Source organism: Ursus americanus, chromosome 1 (assembly GCF_024610735.1).
Source record: "Ursus americanus isolate L20-20 chromosome 1, mUrsAme1.1.p, whole genome shotgun sequence".
In the NCBI taxonomy this organism is placed as follows: domain Eukaryota; kingdom Metazoa; phylum Chordata; class Mammalia; order Carnivora; family Ursidae; genus Ursus; species Ursus americanus.
The window spans coordinates 19,503,298-19,520,820 of NC_142127.1; the positions used below are offsets into that span (position 1 = coordinate 19,503,298).

Here is a 17,523-nt window from a genome sequence, read left to right on the forward strand (position 1 = left end):
ATTTCATAGAGAAGAATGTCGTTGCAAAATAAAATACACCTGGGGCACCTGGGTGTCTCAGTGGATTAAGCGTCTGCCTTCCGCTCAGGTCATGATCCTGGAGTGCTCAGATGGAGCCCTGTGTCCCCGCTCCCTGCTCATTGGGGAGTCTGCTTCTCTGTCCCTCCCCTGGCTCATGCTTTCCCCCACCCCACTCTCTCTTTCAAATAAAAATAAATAAAATATATTTTTTAAAAGATTTTATTTATTTATTTGACAGAGAGAGAGACAGCCAGCGAGAGAGGGAACACAAACAGGGAAGTGGGAGAGGAAGAAGCAGACTCCCAGCTGAGGATCCTGATGTGGGGCTCGATCCCAGGACTCTGGAATCACGCCCTGAGCCAAAGGCAGATGCTTAACAACCGAGCCACCCAGGCGCCCCTAAAAATAAATAAAATCTTAAAAAAAAGAGAATAAAATATGTCTTAAGTGAATGTAAAGTGTAGATGTGAATGGGATATGATAAGGTTAATGAAGGATTTTTTAAATATTTATTTATTTATTTATTTATTTATTTATTTATTTGAACTAGAGGCAGCATAAATGAGTCAACCAAATATCAGGACAGGGGATTCTAGGTTGATACTTACACTACCTGTTGGTCTTGGATAAGTCATATAACCACTTTAGGTCTTGATTTTCTCATTCATATAAACAGGATATTATATAAGAATCATTAAGAATCTCTTTCATTCCAACATTCCATGAGGGAACATTTCTCTGAAAGGAAGGGATAGTCTAAGCAGGCTACCATTTTCTTTAGGATTTGGCTGGTTAACCTTTGACATAAAGCTTCCTCAGACCATGAGTATCAATTCAGGAAAAAAAAAAAAAATGAGAGGTTTCTCTTTTTTAAAAATGTATGTATGTATGTTTTGATCATTACAAATATAAAAGTAGAAACTAACTCTAGATGAAACATGTCATAAAGAATTAATTGGCAATCAGAGTTAAGTAGAGAGAACAAAATTGGTTATTGCTGGTGGCCTGCAAGACACGGTCTTGTCTTTGTTCTCGGGACACGTAATCTGTCAGAGAGCAGAAATGGTGGTATTAAGAGTGTGTGTCCTGGGGCGCCTGGGTGGCACAGCGGTTGAGCGTCTGCCTTCGGCTTGGGGAGTGATCCCGGCGTTACGGGATCGAGCCCCACGTCGGGCTCCTCCACTGTGAGCCTGCTTCTTCCTCGCCCACTCCCCCTGCTTGTGTTCCCTCTCTCGTTGGCTGTCTCTGTCTCTGTCGAATAAATAAATAAAATCTTAAAAAAAAAAAAAAAAGAGTGTGTGTCCTGTTTGGATTCTGTTGAGTCAGATTGGAAGCAAGGTGGTTCTGGATAGGTAGTGCTGGTCCTCAGGTGAAATGCTTCATGATTCTGTGCAATCCCCCATAGAGAGCCCCTGAAGGCTCCCTAACTTTTTGTGCTGAGTTCATTACATTAAGGATTTCGAGCTACCAAAGTCTGAATGTTTTCTGAACAACCATTACTATTCTTTCAGGGTTCCCCACCTCCAAAATATTAGTCATAATATTAGTCATAATAAATGTGTCTTACCTTTGAGCTTCACTGGCTTGAACAAAACAGTATTTGTTAGAGCACCTGAATTAAAAAAATATAAATGTTAAAAAAATAAAATGATCGTTGCATGCAACTATATCTTTTAATGTTATAAAAATCTATTTTGAACAATTCAACTCACCTAGCCTTTTAAAAATAGGTAATAACACTTTCAGAATCAGAAAATAGGTAATAACACTTTCAAAATTATTTACATTTAGTAACCTACAAATACATCCATACTGCTTTTAATATAGAATCAACTAACTGCGTTTTTATTTTTTTTCTATTTTTTAAATTTTTTTTTATTAAATTATGTTAGTCACCATACAGTACATCCCTGGTTTCTGATGTAAAGTTCGATGATTTATTAGTTGTGTATAACACCCAGTGCACCATGCAATACGTGCCCTCCTTACTACCCATCACCAGTCTATCCCATTCCCCCACCCCCTCCCCTCTGAAGCCCTCAGTTTGTTTCTCATAGTCCATAGTCTCTCATGCTTCATTCCCCCTTCTGATTACCCCCCCTCCTTTCTTTATCCCTTTCTTCCCCTACCGATCTTCCTGGTTCTTATGTTTCATAGATGAGAGAAATCATATGATAATTGTCTTTCTCTGCTTGACTTATTTCACTTAGCATTATCTCCTCCAGTGCCGTCCGTGTTGCAGCAAATGTTGAGAACTCGTTCCTTCTGATAGCTGAGTAATATTCCATTGTATATATGGACCACAACTTCTTAATCCAGTCATCTGTTGAAGGGCATCTCGGTTCCTTCCACGCTTTGGCTATTGTGGACAATGCTGCTATGAACATTGCGGTGCATATGGCTCCTCACTACGTCTGTATCTTTGGGGTAAATACCCAGTAGTGCAATGGCTGGGTCATAGGGTAGCTCAATTTTTAACTTTTTAAGTTGGTACAGCCACTCTGGAAAACAGTGTGGAGGTCCCTTAAAAAGTTAACTGCGTTTTTAAATCAAATAATTATTCTTATTATTTTTCAATGCCTTCTCTCTCAAATTAAGACTTCATAGAAGATAATTATAATGCTTTAAAATATAAATCGCTCTCCTTTTGTTCTTATAGCCTATTTTGCTCTGGTGATGTACATAAATGTAAAGAAATATAGTATGCAACTTCTTAAGACAACTTTTTAATAATACGATTAGTATTTAAGCAAAAAATTCATAAAATTATACAGTGTGTCAGGTGTGTTAAATTGTCTGTATTCTGTGAATGCATCAGAAAATGGCATATCTTATTGGTTAATGAAATTGTCTCTTGCTTATTGCAATTTAAATATCAGCATATAGATTCCAACTTCAAGAAAAACACAGGTATTTAGAAGCACTGTAGTCAAATTTAAGAGATAGATTCTAGCCAGGAGCCATGGAAATGTGTGATGAATCCAATAGTTTTAGAGCCTTGAGCTGGAAGAGTCTAACATGGTGATGAAGAGGGTAAACCAGAATCACACTGGCTAGGTGCAAGTCCTGCCTCTGCATTTACTTATTTCTGAAGCTTGGGCAGACTTTTAAAACTTCAGCTGTCTCACCAGTAACTGCAGATATTAGTAGTACGTACTTCACAGAAACTTGTGCTAATTAAATTGCACAGAATTTAAGTTCAGTATATGTGTTCTACTCCTTTCATCCCCAGTGGAGGATGATATTGTCCCCAAGGGGACAAAAATCGGTTCATGGGATGAAAAAAAACTTACCTTTTTTATATATAAAGCATGCGCATATATTCAGTATATTTGTGGTGTGAAAATACCATGGGGGCGGGAAGGACCATTAGGGAAAAGACGTTTACAAAGGCTCCTTAGGGAGGATAAAATATAACAAAGGTGAGAAATATTGAATAGTCCTTTTATTTTACAGAAGCTCAATCTTTCCAAGAAATTTACCCCATGCACATAAGTAATAGTAGATTATCAGCGTAATGGTTTTTTTTTTTTAATAATTGTATTTTGCCAATTGGTTTTTCAAAATGATACTTCATAAATTACTTAGAGCACTGACTCCCCAACCTGCTAATTAAAAAGATTTTTAAAGATGTAAATCTTTACTATACTCTCTGCTACCTACCCCCTTCCCAGTTCTGACCCAGCGCTTCCAAATCAGGACTATGTTAGACCCCGTTGGTTTAGGCAGGTTGAACGCTACTGATTTATGATGTTGGCCTTGACATAGTGAAGAGCTAGCTGTGCGATGTGGGACTTGCAATGTTTGAAGAGGCCTGGGAGGAAGGAGCTTTCATCCAGCTTTGCAATGCAGTGGTTTCGGTTTGTAATTTTTGTTTTACTTCAAAAATGTATAAAGCAGTTCCTCATACAAAAGAATGAACCATTCTGCATTTTAAAAATTATTATGCAATGTCTCGTTCCTATCACTACTTAGGGACCTGGTGAATCCCATGAGCCTTCCTTTGAAGTTGAATTAACTTGTTCAGTCTAAAATGATTTGCACATTTAAAGTAGCATATGCTGACAAGGATATCAGGTACAGAGAGGCCTTCAATATCCCTTCCTTTAAAAAGAGGATGGTGTGCATATTTATTTTAGAGACAAATAGTTTTTTCTTGGCTCTCTAAAATAAGTGCCACATATCCCCCCCTTTTTTTTCTTTTTTTTTGGGGGGGGTGGGTTTTGTTTTGTTTTGTTTTGACTCTTGGGTCTGTAAGTTTTAGTGTTTGTGATGTTATTTTAGAGATTGATGTTGCCTTAGGGAATATGGATTTTCCTTCTTGTTACCATTATTAAAAGTTTCCATTCAGCTATTCCCAGGTTGAAATGCCACCTTGTAAGTCAACACAGATGAAGGTCTGCCTTGCTGGCTTGTGGTGGAGTAATAGGGCGTCTTGTGACCAGTACCGAAGTCTGGGAGACCCAGGTCTGCTTTCTGTTGTCTCCCTCTTACCCTTCTTACCAGATCTTCCTGCTCCTTCCCTCCTCCTCTGAGACATCCTTATCTCAACCACATTTTTTTTTCTTCTTCTTTCGAAAACATCCTTTTCCTTTCAATTTTGCCCAGGGGACTTAGGGATGTCTTGCTGTCGCCTCTGCCCTTCCTCCGTTGCTGGGTTGGATATAGTTGGTACATAGAGGATTGTGCTAGGGATACTAGGGATACCCAGTGGAAAGTGAGCTGGGCACTCACTGGCACTTGTCACCTTTCCCTGGTTTCAAAGCTGCCTTAAGGGTTTCTTTGGTCATCTGTTCCTCTTTAAGAAATCTTAAGGGGACAGGGGTTTGCTGATTGTGAACTCACAGTAGTTCCTTAGGATTGGCCCAAACCTAAGTTTTAGGATGAAAATAGTCATTATAATCTAATTTCATCTGCCCCGTTCCTCTAACATTTACCTTTCAGAATCACATCAAAAATACTTACCTGGCTCCTCGTCTTCCTTTAACAATTACCTTTCTTGGGGTTTGGCCTTGACCATTGATATTTTTAAACTACTTTTTTTCTATTTTTATCTCACTTCAAACATTTTTGGAATTGGACAGAATTTTCACCTATTTATTTTCCTGATCAATTATTACTATTACGGCAGGGTTTTTTTCTTTTCTTTTTTCAAGATTTTATTCATTTGAGAGAGAGAGCAAGAGAGATTATGAGTGGGTGGAAGTGCAGAGGGAGAGGGAGAAGCAGACTCGCTACTGAGCAGGGAGCCTGACACAGGGCTCCATCCCAGGACCCGGAGATCATGACCTGAGCCGAAGGCAGCTGCTTAACTGACTGAGCCACCTACGTGCCCCCAGCAAGGTTTTTTTTCTATCGTAATTTTTACTGCAAATACAAAATCATAGTAGAGCCTAGTATGAGAGATTAGGGGCTTTGAAGAACGCTGGACTGTGTTTGTCACATATTAGCTTTGTCATTTGGGACAAATAATTTATCCTCAGTTATTTCATCTACAGAGCGGAAATGATAATGATACTTCCAAGTGATTGTGGTGAATGAGAAATTGCATATAAGTCCTTAGCACGGTGCCTAGAACCAAGTGGGTTGCTAGTATGTATTAGCTATTATTACTAACATTAATCAGTAGACGAAGCGTTGTTGATCACTCCCGGGAAAACTTGCTCTCATTCAGCTCTTGTTATTGTTTCTATGGGAAAATGAACTGTAGGTTGCAAAGTTCTGTGAGTAGGAAGAGCATCCCCACGCTCAAACCCTTGCAAAAGCTGTGCTTCCTTTATGTTGCTTAGTTATGCCACTGACATCTGGGGAGGTAACTCTTTCTCTTACGTGCCTCTCTGCCTTTTCACTTTTTCTCTTTTCCTGACCACTTCCCCATCCTGCGTTGATCTCCTTTCTATGCTTTCTCATCAGTAATGGTATTTTTAACTGTACACTGTGAAAGATGCCATTTAGGTCGGCTTTTGTTCCTTCTACCCTCTCTGTACCCTACTTTTAGCTCTGAGCTAAAAGGCTGAGAAACAATCAGAAATTCTTAAAAAGCGAACAGAGGTGAGACTATATGGTAATAGAAATATGTGAATATCGGCCCGAAGGCTGCTATATTGTGTAATTGTTGGATATCGATTCTGATTTCTTCCCGGAATCGTACAGGTGCCTCGTTTATTTTGCCTTCATTTGTATTCAGAATATTGTTTTCTATCTTTACCTAGAGTGTTGTTACTCTGTAGCATTAAAAAAATCACTAGGCCTTTTCTGATTGGCTTTATGAAATGAATGAAATTTAGGAAACTCTTTGATATGTGGTCACATTTCCCGTAATTATTTCTAATTGCAGGAATTATTTTTAGCTTTAAATTCGCAATACGTCCCCATGCATCTTCCTGCCAAGTTGTACTGCATGGAACTTTGCCAAGAGAGTCACAATATGGCTAAAATTAAGCTTTATTAGGTATAATAGGATGAGATGTGATTTAATTCTTTAAGCTGCCTATAAGTGCTAGAAGACAGATTGCTTTTATTCTATCCACTAAGTTAAAAGAATGATCCATTATTTTGCAAATCCCAGTGGCAAAAGGCAATTGAAATAATACATGAAGCTTCTTGAAGGAAAATAGCTTTCTGGTTAAAATTGTAATATTATTTATCTTTCCCCTTCAACCATTTGACTCCTTCAGTCTGTAGAAGAGGCCTATTTATTTTAGCAGTAAGGTGGACTGAGTTTCTGCCAAGTCAGTATACTCCCTAAATGAATATGTCAGAGGCAATATTGTTTCTCAAAAATCATTTAGAAAACAGCATTTTTACATAAGTAGGCTCTTTCATTAGTTTTGAATTAAATCTTAGCAATTGCTGTTTCCATTATGGCTGTTCTTGGAGAGCCCATGGAATGAGGGGGTTCTAAGCTTTGAGTGAGAATTCCCTTTGGGGTCTACAGTGCCTGCATTTGATTTGGGAAGTTGAAATGAATATACCTTTTTTTTTGTCTAGCTTCTTTGTGAAGGTTGATGTCATTCTAGAAATCAAATATCTTAGTAAAATCAACTGAAGATGGAATGTATTGTTTGCAGGAAGATTTGGTATCACGAAGATAAAAAGCAGCCACATAGTCCAGGTTTTAAGAGTCCCCATGAAGTAGCATCACCTTTCCTTTTTTTTTTTTTTTTTTTTTGTATCTCCACCTCCTTGAAAATAGTAGGGAAAAAAAATCAATATCCTGTGACTAATTCTTTGACCATCTTTAAGATACTCCTTTCTGTACAGAGAGAAAGGTGAACTCCATTATGCCATGGCAGAATTATCTCAAACACTTTCTGAATTTTCAAAGACTGACTTGATTTTTCATCCGATAATAGATATGTTAAAAGACAAGAAAATGTCATTGGCTCCTGTGATAGCTCTTTTTACTTTAAGCAAATATAACTCACTTTTTTAATTACAGAAAGAGTACCAGGTTATTAATTATGATTAATTAAATATTATTATGCAATTTCAATTTAATTTCTTCTTGAGGCATTAAGAGGCATTGAAATTTAGATCTTACAAAATGGTCATCAGTAGGAGCGGGGGATAATATACTTGTATTGAACCTTTGCCAACTTATTTCTGTGTTAATTCAAATTAGTTCGGATTATAGCTTGATTTAGTCTCAAAAAATAAAATGTGAAGGTCCTCATTTTTCTTTACAATGGCAGTCACATGCTAATGTCACAACAGGCATTTTTCTTCTTAATTACAAATCATTTTGATTGAATTTGTATGCTCATCTGAAATCACTTTGTCATTAAGGAAAATCACGAAAATGGTACATTTCTAGAATAAAAACAGTTTTGTGTCTGCTTATTTTTTGACATTAAACATATCACCTAACCAGCATTTTTTTCCTTTTGTTAATTAGTATTCTGTTCATGGAGAAATTCATTATTTAAGATAACCTTGCAATCATTAGTAGCAGACTTTCACATTTCTTGTAAGGCAGGTCAATGTAATAATTTCTTATTGCAAATGAAAAATGTGAGGTTAGGCACCAGAATATCCAAAGTATTAATGACTATTGCATATGTACAATCACTTATAATATTGTAATATATTCCCTAGCACTTGGAAAGCTACTGCTATGTAGCAATCTCAATTTCTGAGTTGAAAGTTTTTTTTGTCTCTTTAACACTTTGTGGTCATGAGAATTCCCTATAGGGATTGACTTTGCTGCCTGCAAAACCTAAATAGACTGTTAGACCTTGGGTAGGTAGTTGCTAGCTAGTCAGGCAGTTTGGTCAGCACAGGAATGGCAGAAGACGTCAAGGTGACATGGTCTAAAAGGCATCTGGGGGGTGTCTGTGTGGCCCAGTTAGTTAGGCATCTGACTGTTGGTTTCAGCTCAGGTCATGATCTTGGGGTTATAAGATCAAACCCCATGGGGCCCCATGTTCTACTGGGACTCTGCTTCTCTCCTCCTCTCTCTGCCCCTCCCTCTGCCTGCTCTCTCTATCTCAAATAAATAAATAAATACACTTTTTTTTTTTTTAAAGCATCTGGTACAAGAGAGACAAGCACAGACTTGGACTGATTAGAACAGGGATTGATTGCATCAGAGATGATAGAGTTGGTAAATAGAAATAAAGTTGTTTCAGTCAATATATCCAGAGAAGGGGTTTCAGATGAGTAGAAAAACAGCAGTTCTTTCTAAAAACATCATGGCTGGAGTTTGGCCAAGGAAACTATACAAACCATCCAAATCCAGGTGATCCATGTCGCCCCCACATCCTACCCACCTCCCAAGATAATTATATTACAATGTGAATTGCCACAAATAAAAGAAGTAAATGGTCATTAGCAGTGAAGCAAAGTTTGGTCTCACTACCTTCTGCTTGGTGGGGGAGGTCTGGACGAGTATTTGGAGGAGTTTAAAAGGAGTAATGAAGTAGGGGAAGGATTTGGGTTTTATGTAAAAGGCTAGAGTGAGCCTGTAGCCTTCATGGACATCTTGGGTCTGTTGTGTCACTGACTGCCTCCACTGTGGTCACTATGATTCATCAACAAAATATCCTCGCTACAAACAACCTCGTGCATCCTGATGGCTTCATACCATGGAAGGAAAACCAACAGGGACAGGTAGAGGTGAGTCAGCCACCTGGGACAAGGCTCAGGTCTTGCTCTGCCCTGGACTTGCTGAGTGAATTTGGAGAAGCTATCTAATGTCTTTGGAGCTTAGTTTTTCAGTAAAATTGACGAATTAAACTAAATTAGCTCTAAAGCTCCCTTCTAGCTTTACATAGTCAATAGGCGTAGAGATATTCTGTTTGCTGTTCTTGGGGAGAAAACTATCTAAGTGGTCTGAAGCTGGTAAGTGCTTTGCGACTTACTTATGATTTATTTCTAAAACCAATGTAGCCCAGAGGGTCTGAGATAGAGATAGGTTGGCTCAAGTACATTGATTCAATGCCTAAATGAAGCATCTTAGACATGTCGCCTGGGACTGGAAGAATTTATCTATATGGATTAAGATCTACAGTCTGTCAAAGCAGTAGGTGCTAAAAAGCCATGAGTGCTCTGACAAATGACCTCACTCCCAACCCTGGGCCTCCTAATTATGTCACTTAATAGTCTCCAGGGAACCCCACTTCTCCCGGCTCCTCTTTAGCACACCATGTCTTTCCCGACTTCCAAATCTTAGGAGTACCATCATCCCTACTATCCAACAGTCAACTGATTGGTGGTTACGTATTTATCAAAGGGGACCTTGGGTGACTTCACCTCCTACCTCCCCAATATTCTTAATAGCTCTCCAAAAGTAAGCCAGATAAATATAATGGTCTCTAAAAACATTGTCCTTGACACAGGACATGTTCCCAGTCTCTTTCCAACTGCGCTGCCGATATGAAGACAGACATTCAGGATCTTCTAATGAGATTAGTGAAGGCCCACTGTGGGCCTAGACGCTGCACTGGTAGATTGATTAGTTTCAACGGCAGGGCTCAACATCAAGTACCAAAGCTGTAGCAGCAAGTGTCTGCTGGGTCTTAGAACTGAGAGGTTTGGGGTATCTTCTCAGCTTTGATCATCAGACACCCACCGTCTGGCTGGTGTTGCAGTAAGACAGCCATGACAAAAGAAAGAGAAGCAGCAATAACAGCTTTTCAGTCTTATTGTTGGGGCTCATGAATTCATGTGTGGTTAGTATCAACTCATGCGGAAATATGAGTTCCATGGGGACAGGGACCTTGTCTGTTTTATTCACTACTCTGGCTTCAGCACCTAGCATGGTGTTGACACATGGTAGGTACTTATCAGTATAGGTTGAATGACCTATAATAAGACCACATAATATACAGTGGTTAAGAGTATCTGGAGCCAGACTGCCTGGATCCCAGTCTCAACTCTGCTCCTGACTAATTAAGAATGTGAGCAAGTGAGTAAACATTTCTGTGTTGCAGAATCCCCATTTTTAACTTGACATAGTAATAACATATATCTCAAAGTTACACAGGTTAAATGAATTGATTTATAACCAGTGCCTGGAAAGCACTAAAAATGTTTATTAAATAGTAGATTAATTGGTTTATGTGCCCTACCTCCTTTTCCATCACTACTTAGTTTTTTGGGGGGAAACTTACATTAGAGTGTGTGAGAACACATGGTAACAAGCAAGGGCCCAGACCCAAAGGCATTTCTGTCTTAAGACCTCCGGCGATACAGCTTTCTATTCCTGTGACACTCTGAAGCATCGCTTTCCACCAATTTTGTGAATGTGCTACTTGACTTACCCTTCTTGATTGAGAGCTCCTTGAAAGCAGACACCATCCAAGAAGGTCTGGTTCAAAGTGGGTACTAATGGTTTTGGAATGAATGTGCAATGTATTCAGTGAATAGCAGTCTTGTGTGTCTTCTCTTGCTCACTCCTGGGGAAGGAATCACAGACCCCTCCCCCAACTCACAGATGGTGGTGGGGTTTGGTGTTCGATCACCACCTCTCCTCAGCCTCCCCAAGTAACCCCTCAATTGCCCCCAATATCTGTTCTCTCTTCCTGTCCCTTCCTCCTCCACATGGTTTGTGATCTTTGACATTTACAATGACCATCTTGCTTTGCCCCTTTTATTTTTAGTCAGGTCAAATCCTTTTGGTAAAATATACAAGAATTACTTGCAAAAAAAACATCATTCTTCATGACCTTTGAAAAACCTTTCTTTTTCCCATTCACCCTCATAAGCACCTCAAGCTGCCCCAGTGTTCACTAGGAAGACTTCTTCCCGCCTGGGTTACAACTTCTTGAAAACGGTATTTTTTTTAATTTTGCTTTTGTTTTCATTTATGTTCAATGTCCTGCTGGTCAGAGCTGCGATTTATTGCCGTCTTTACCAGATTTAACTGACATCCATGTAAAGAGTGAAGAAGCAAAGTAGATGGCGTGATTTACTACCAGTCCTGTCATACTCGTCTTTGTCTTTGAAGCACTTCTAATCTGCTTAACGGGGTGGACATGACATATGGGAAATATTTAAACAATAGTACAAACCAGTTCATAAGATAAAACTGTCTGAACTTAAACCATTTGCTCACAAGCTCTGAATTGCTCCAAAACCACTTCAGTGTGGGTTCACTTGGCGCAAACATAGTTATACATTTGGCTCTTTTCTTATTGTGTCATTTGTGTCTTAACTTCTATCCTGTTGTAATCTCTATGCGAATCAGAATCTCATCTTCTCCTTCATCTGTGTATTTTCATGGTGCCCAGAGTTGATCTACATGGAGAAGGCACTTGGTGAGTGCCACTCATGGCCAGATGGTCACTGCTTCCTGAAGTGACTCGGTTCTGGGCACATTCTGGGTGCATGTGCACCAGGAAGGTCTGGAAGGTTCCTAGGTTGGCATCTTCCCGTGGCTTCTCAGACATTCCTTGTGCTTCTGGAAAGCCTCACTAATGAAACTGACTTCAAGGGGCTAATTCTACAGTCACAGATCCCAATTTTTCTTCTTTTCTAAGAACCATTTTTCTTCTGTGTCTCTGAGAGCTCCACCCCTCAGGGGAGTAACAGCAGTAGATTGGTTATGCTAAACACCCCACCTCAGGGTTTCGATTTTGATTTTTTCGCAGCAACCTAGTCATTTATATAGTCGAGATAGACTCATCTTGAAACTTCACAAAGCTATTTAATTTTTTTTTAAATCATAACTCTAGATAATTTGTTTCTATATTTCCAGTCCTCTCTTGAATTCCCAGGGAACGCTCTGTGAAGCAGAAAACTCACGTGCATGCCCTTTGTTGCTGTCTTTTTTTTTTTTTTTTTACCTTTTCTCACCCAAAATGCTAATAGTGTAAAGCTAAGCAACAAGGATTAGAGAGTGTTTATGTTTTGATTGTTTATACTCTTTAACCAGAAAGCTGATGTGGGCAAGGCAGGCACACACACACAAGGAAACAAAACAAAACAAAACAAAGACATGAATAATTCTAGGGGTATCCAGGGTGACATAGACCATTATTTTATTATATTTTATTTTATTTTTCTGTCCTTTAGTCTCTAGACCTGTGAGAAAGACTTTATGTTTGGGACCTGCCCCTTCAGCCTCTCAGCTCTGCAATGTCCCTTGCTCTACAGACTGTATAGTATCTTCCTGGTCAACCTGGGGCCTGTGCATCCATGAAAACTGCCGTGATCCTCAGGGGAGAAAAGGTGAGTGTCTTGTTTGTGTCTGCTTCATTTACTTCCATTGTACACACAATTATTCTGGTAGCTAAGTAGCCGATTAAGCCTGCTTAAGACAATATTTGTTTATAAAATGTAGATAACCAGCTCAAGCCTGACAGCATTCAGTTATTAGGGAGGCCACTGGGGACATGTCCATGGAGCGAGAATCTGACCTTGATTGACCTTCCAGTCAGGCTCATAGCTGGTGATGTGACTATTACTCACTTTGGTATACCAATGTTTTATGTGTGTAATGGTTATACTGAGGAAATTAGACATCAGGAAACAACTGTTTTGCCTATCTATTTATTTTCAGATTTCCACATGCTGAATTTGATGTTCTATTTCAGATTTTCATCAGGGGCATTTATGTGTGTTGTTTACTTTTTGATGTCCTTGGGCTTAAAGTGGAGTCTTCAAACTTTATATGCTTTTTTAATTTTGTAGGCCTCTGTGGTCTTGTTTCCTTTAGTTTGCTGTTGTATACACATCTTCGTACCCAAAAGTTCGTTTTTGGTGACACCTTCACTTCTCTTTCATTGACCCTTCAGTTTGTGTTGATACTATGTTCCCTTAAATAGCAATGCTAAAAGGAAATATTCCTTTCTCCAAGAGAAACGAGCTCCAAGGACATTCCAGAAATTAGGTTGTGTTTGCTAAGTACTAACCCTAGCTATCACATGCAAAGAAAGAATATGCGGCCAAGTGCTTGATGCTGTATCAAAGCTGGTGCTCTCAGCTTAGTTCTGTGTCCATTTGAAAACCCTCAGTTTAGCAATTCCCGGATTATTCACATGCACACTTGGGCATGTCCAAGTTCACACACCCATGCCCTGGGGTTTTCTCTTTATTCTGACTCTTCATTCTAAGGCAGAAGAAGAGGATGTGCGTTGAGTCTAGGTTGAGGAGGAAGATGATAATTTTAACTCTTTCATCAAATAATAGAAAACTGGATCTCAGTGGAACCTGGAGGGGTACAGTGGAGAGGCCCGTGCTACTTTTTAATTAGACTCGTAGCCAGAATGTCCCCCAAGCCTCTTCAGTTTAGGAATTATTTTATTCAAAATAATTTCCCTCTAACACTAACACCCACAAGTTGTTGTCTTGTGGTCCACAAGTTGTTGTCTTGTGGTCCACATGTGTATTACTGGACCTTGTAAGTCTCCTGCAGTTGTGTACGAGACTCCCCAGGGTGACTTACTCGTTATTGGAACCAGCCCTCCTATGGTTCAACCTGTGCCAATCCATTTAAATTGTTGTCTAGAAAACCATAGAAGATTGGACTCAGGCTCTGCCAGCCACTGTGACCATGGCTGTAGATACTCACGCAACTTTACTGTACTGAGTCTGCCTTCCTTTGCTTTCAAAGTTGTGGAACCCAACCAGGCCAAGTGGGCCTCATATTACTTTATAACTTTTCGCTGTAAGTGACAGAAACCCAATTCAAACTTGCTTAAGCCAAAAGAAGAAAATTTAGTAACTTATGTGGCTAAAAATAGAAGGGAAGGTAGGGCTGCAGCCAAAGATATCAAGAGGTGAACAGTCTCACTGTCTCTCATTCTTTCTCTTTCTTTTTCTCTTTACAGACTTCTGTTTCTATAGTCTTCTATTCTTTCCTCTTTCCATTTACAGTCTTCTACTTCCCCATCTCTTAGTTCTACTCTTCTCTATATTAGGTTCGGTTTAAGGCGGGCTTTCCATGAAGAAGAGACCAGCATTATTTTTTTTTTCCTTCCTTCCTCCCTCCCTCCCTCCCTCCCTTCCTTCCTTCCTTCCTTCCTTCCTTCCTTCCTTCCTTCCTTCCTTCCTTCCTTCCTTCCTCTGTTGAACTTTTATTGTGTATTCTTCTTGGTGGTAGATTTAGTTTTAGTTAACAAATGCCTTTTAGTGATTATTGATGCCCTTGGCTGATGGCTAACAAGGCAACACAAAAAATTTCTGTAACTTTGAAACACTCTGATTTGAAATATCTACTTTTTACAGTTTGTTAACGAAAAGTCCCGTATCAGATGTTCTAAATCACTTCAGTGATATAATTAATCATTTTCCGTTTCTTTGGAGACAGTATAATATTTTAACGTTATTTTATCCAATTGACTTTTGATTTAAAACAAGACAAAACAAAAAATCAGGCACCCTATCTCATCCTAATAATGCAAACTCAAGTACATAAAACTCCATTTAGGATTTCAGTAAGGCAGATTGTGAGAAGTCTTTCAAGTTCATCTGAACTTTCAGTGTGGTTTGCAAATTGGACATTGGAGAATGAAGCTAAAAATTTTTCTGTTTCCTTGGTCCTTAGATCCATTCTTTTCATACTTTAGGTTTCTAGATTTAATTATGTCACAAAATTGATATGTACATTTTATGTGGAGGAAATTTTTTCTCTAAAACATTGTAATAAAAACAATATAGTATACTGTAAAGGATGATATTTTTATGATCAATTAATTTTGTCCAGCTTTATTGAGATATAATTGATATATAATATTGGGTAATTTTAAGGTATATGGCATACTGATTTGATATAAATGTATATAGCAAAATGATTGCCACAATAAGGTTAGTTAACACATCCATCCATCCTCACAGAGTTACCTTTTTCCTGTGGTAAGAACTTTTAAGATCACTGTTTGTATCCCCATGTTTATTGCAGTGTTATCCACATAGTAAAGATATGGAAATAACCTAAGTGACTATTGATGCATAAATGGATAAAGGAAATATATATACACACCTGTGGATGTGTATAATACACTCACTCGTATATATTTATAGTGATGTTATTTAGCCATAAAAAAGAAGGAAGCCCTGCCATTGTAACAATATGGATGAAATTTGAGGACCTTATACAAAGTGAAATAAGTCAGAGAAAGGCAAATATTGTATGATCTCATTTATATGTAGATTCTAAAAAACCCTGAGATTATAGTAACACAGAGTAGAGTGGTCATTACCAGGGGCTGGGTGGCGGGGAAAATGGGGGCATGTTGATCAAAGGATAGAAACGTCCAATTAGAAGGTTAGTAAATTCTGAGGATCCAATGCGCAGCATGATAAGCATAATCAACAGCACTGTATTATATACTTGAAAGCTGCTAAGAGAGTAAATCTTTAAAATTCTCACCACAAAAGGAAAACAAGAGGTAATTTTGATTTTAGATCACAGATAAAGTAGAAAGAAATGTCTTCCTTAATACTTCCAGGAAGAGTCCTGGAATTGGATCTCATTGGCTGCTCTGTGTCATGTGCTAACCCTGACCCAGTCACTCTGATTGGCCAGGTCCTAGGCATGTGACCACCACTGGAGGGACAAGGTTGGCCAACCCTCACCACTGACAGTCAGAAAGGGGTTGCTACCTCAAGGAAATGTGAGATGCTGATACTACAAGATAGTAGGAGTAATGTTGAGGTTAACCTTAATAAGTATTTATTAAGTGCTTTGTCCCTTTTGTTCTGGGCCATAGAATTTCTACAGCAATTCAGAGAATGCTTTCTTCCTCATTCTGTGTTGTAATTTTTGTTACTTGAGCAAATTTCACAAAACCCATTGTAAAAAGTGCTCTTTCAACTTTTCTTTCAATAGTCTTCTTCCACATAACTCTGAACTGGTCTGTGGAACTCAGCTGGGAAACTCACAACATTCAGACCCCTCTGCTTGCCCCCTAGGCTTCAATGCCAAACCTTTTCTTAGCCCCTCTTCCTCTATTGTGTGGGTCAAGTCTTGCAAATTCACCCTGGTTCATCATTCATAAGACATCGCCTGTTGTGAGTTGAATTGTGTCCTTCAAGAAAAAAAAAAATCAACACTTCATTCCAACACCTGGTATATGTGAAGATGACCTTATTTGGAAATAGGGTTATTGCAGATGGACTCAAGTTAAGATGAGGCCATATTGGATTAGGATAAGCCCTATTCTAATGACTGATGTCTTTATAGAAAGAGGGAAATTTGGACACAGAGATACACAGAGGAGAATGCTATGGAAGGCAGATATTAGAGTGCTGCACGTATAAGCCAAGGAATGCCAAGGATGGCTGACAACCACCAGAAGTTAGAGAGAGGCATGGGAGCAGCCTTTCCCTGGAACATTGAGAAGGAGCATGGCTCTACTGACACTTTGATTTCAGGCTTCTAGCCTCCAGAACCATGAGACAAAAAATTTCTGTTGTTTTACATCACCCAGTGTGGTATTTTCTTTCGGCAGCCCTAAGATACTAGTATACTGCCCAACTTCGCATCAGCATTTAGGCTCAGCAAGGATACGACGCTTTGTAATGTTTCAAAACTAAAGTGTAAAGAAGTGAACCCATTTGTCCTAAATCCCACAGGGATTTAATAATGGCCAAGCCAGCACTAAGAGCCTGGGTTCCTGTCTCCCTAGTCTAGTGTTCCTTCAAGCAGTGGGCTTCCTTAGTGCTTCCCCCTGTAGCCTAAGGAAATTTTGATCAAGGCACAAGTGCAGTACCAAGTTTAGCAGAGAAGCACTCTGCCCACATGCACCGCATTGGCCAGTGGAAGCCATTAGTCTTGACAGCCAGTAATTGAGCTGATGTAGGAGATAAGGCATGGCATGGGATTTGTCTTAACTCCAGTGTGTCATCTTTGGGGGGAGAGGGAAAGTAGACTGCAGTTGTGTGAGAAACCAAGGATGTTCCAAGAATAGCTTGAGAGCAGCAGGTAACTGAAATGTGTGTTTTTTGCCTCAATTAGTTTTTCCAAGAGAGGCTCAGCCTTTGGAGCTGAAGGAAAGGGTGGAGACAATAGAACTTCTCACCTGAAGGTTGTAGTGTCACCACAGCCATCTGAAGAGT

The 17,523-nt window shown here is 39.2% G+C and overlaps 1 protein-coding gene across 2 annotated transcripts in view; it reads left to right on the top strand.

Annotated features, from left to right (window-relative positions):
* THSD7B (thrombospondin type 1 domain containing 7B) overlaps window positions 1-17,523 on the top strand; it is an 818,519-nt gene that overhangs the window by 341,058 nt on the left and 459,938 nt on the right. For both annotated transcript variants that reach the window (XM_087858825.1, XM_045782780.2), the window contains exon 6: window positions 12,538-12,693. In XM_087858825.1, coding sequence (XP_087714951.1) covers window positions 12,538-12,693 — 156 coding nt within the window. The remainder of the gene's footprint in view (window positions 1-12,537; window positions 12,694-17,523) is intronic.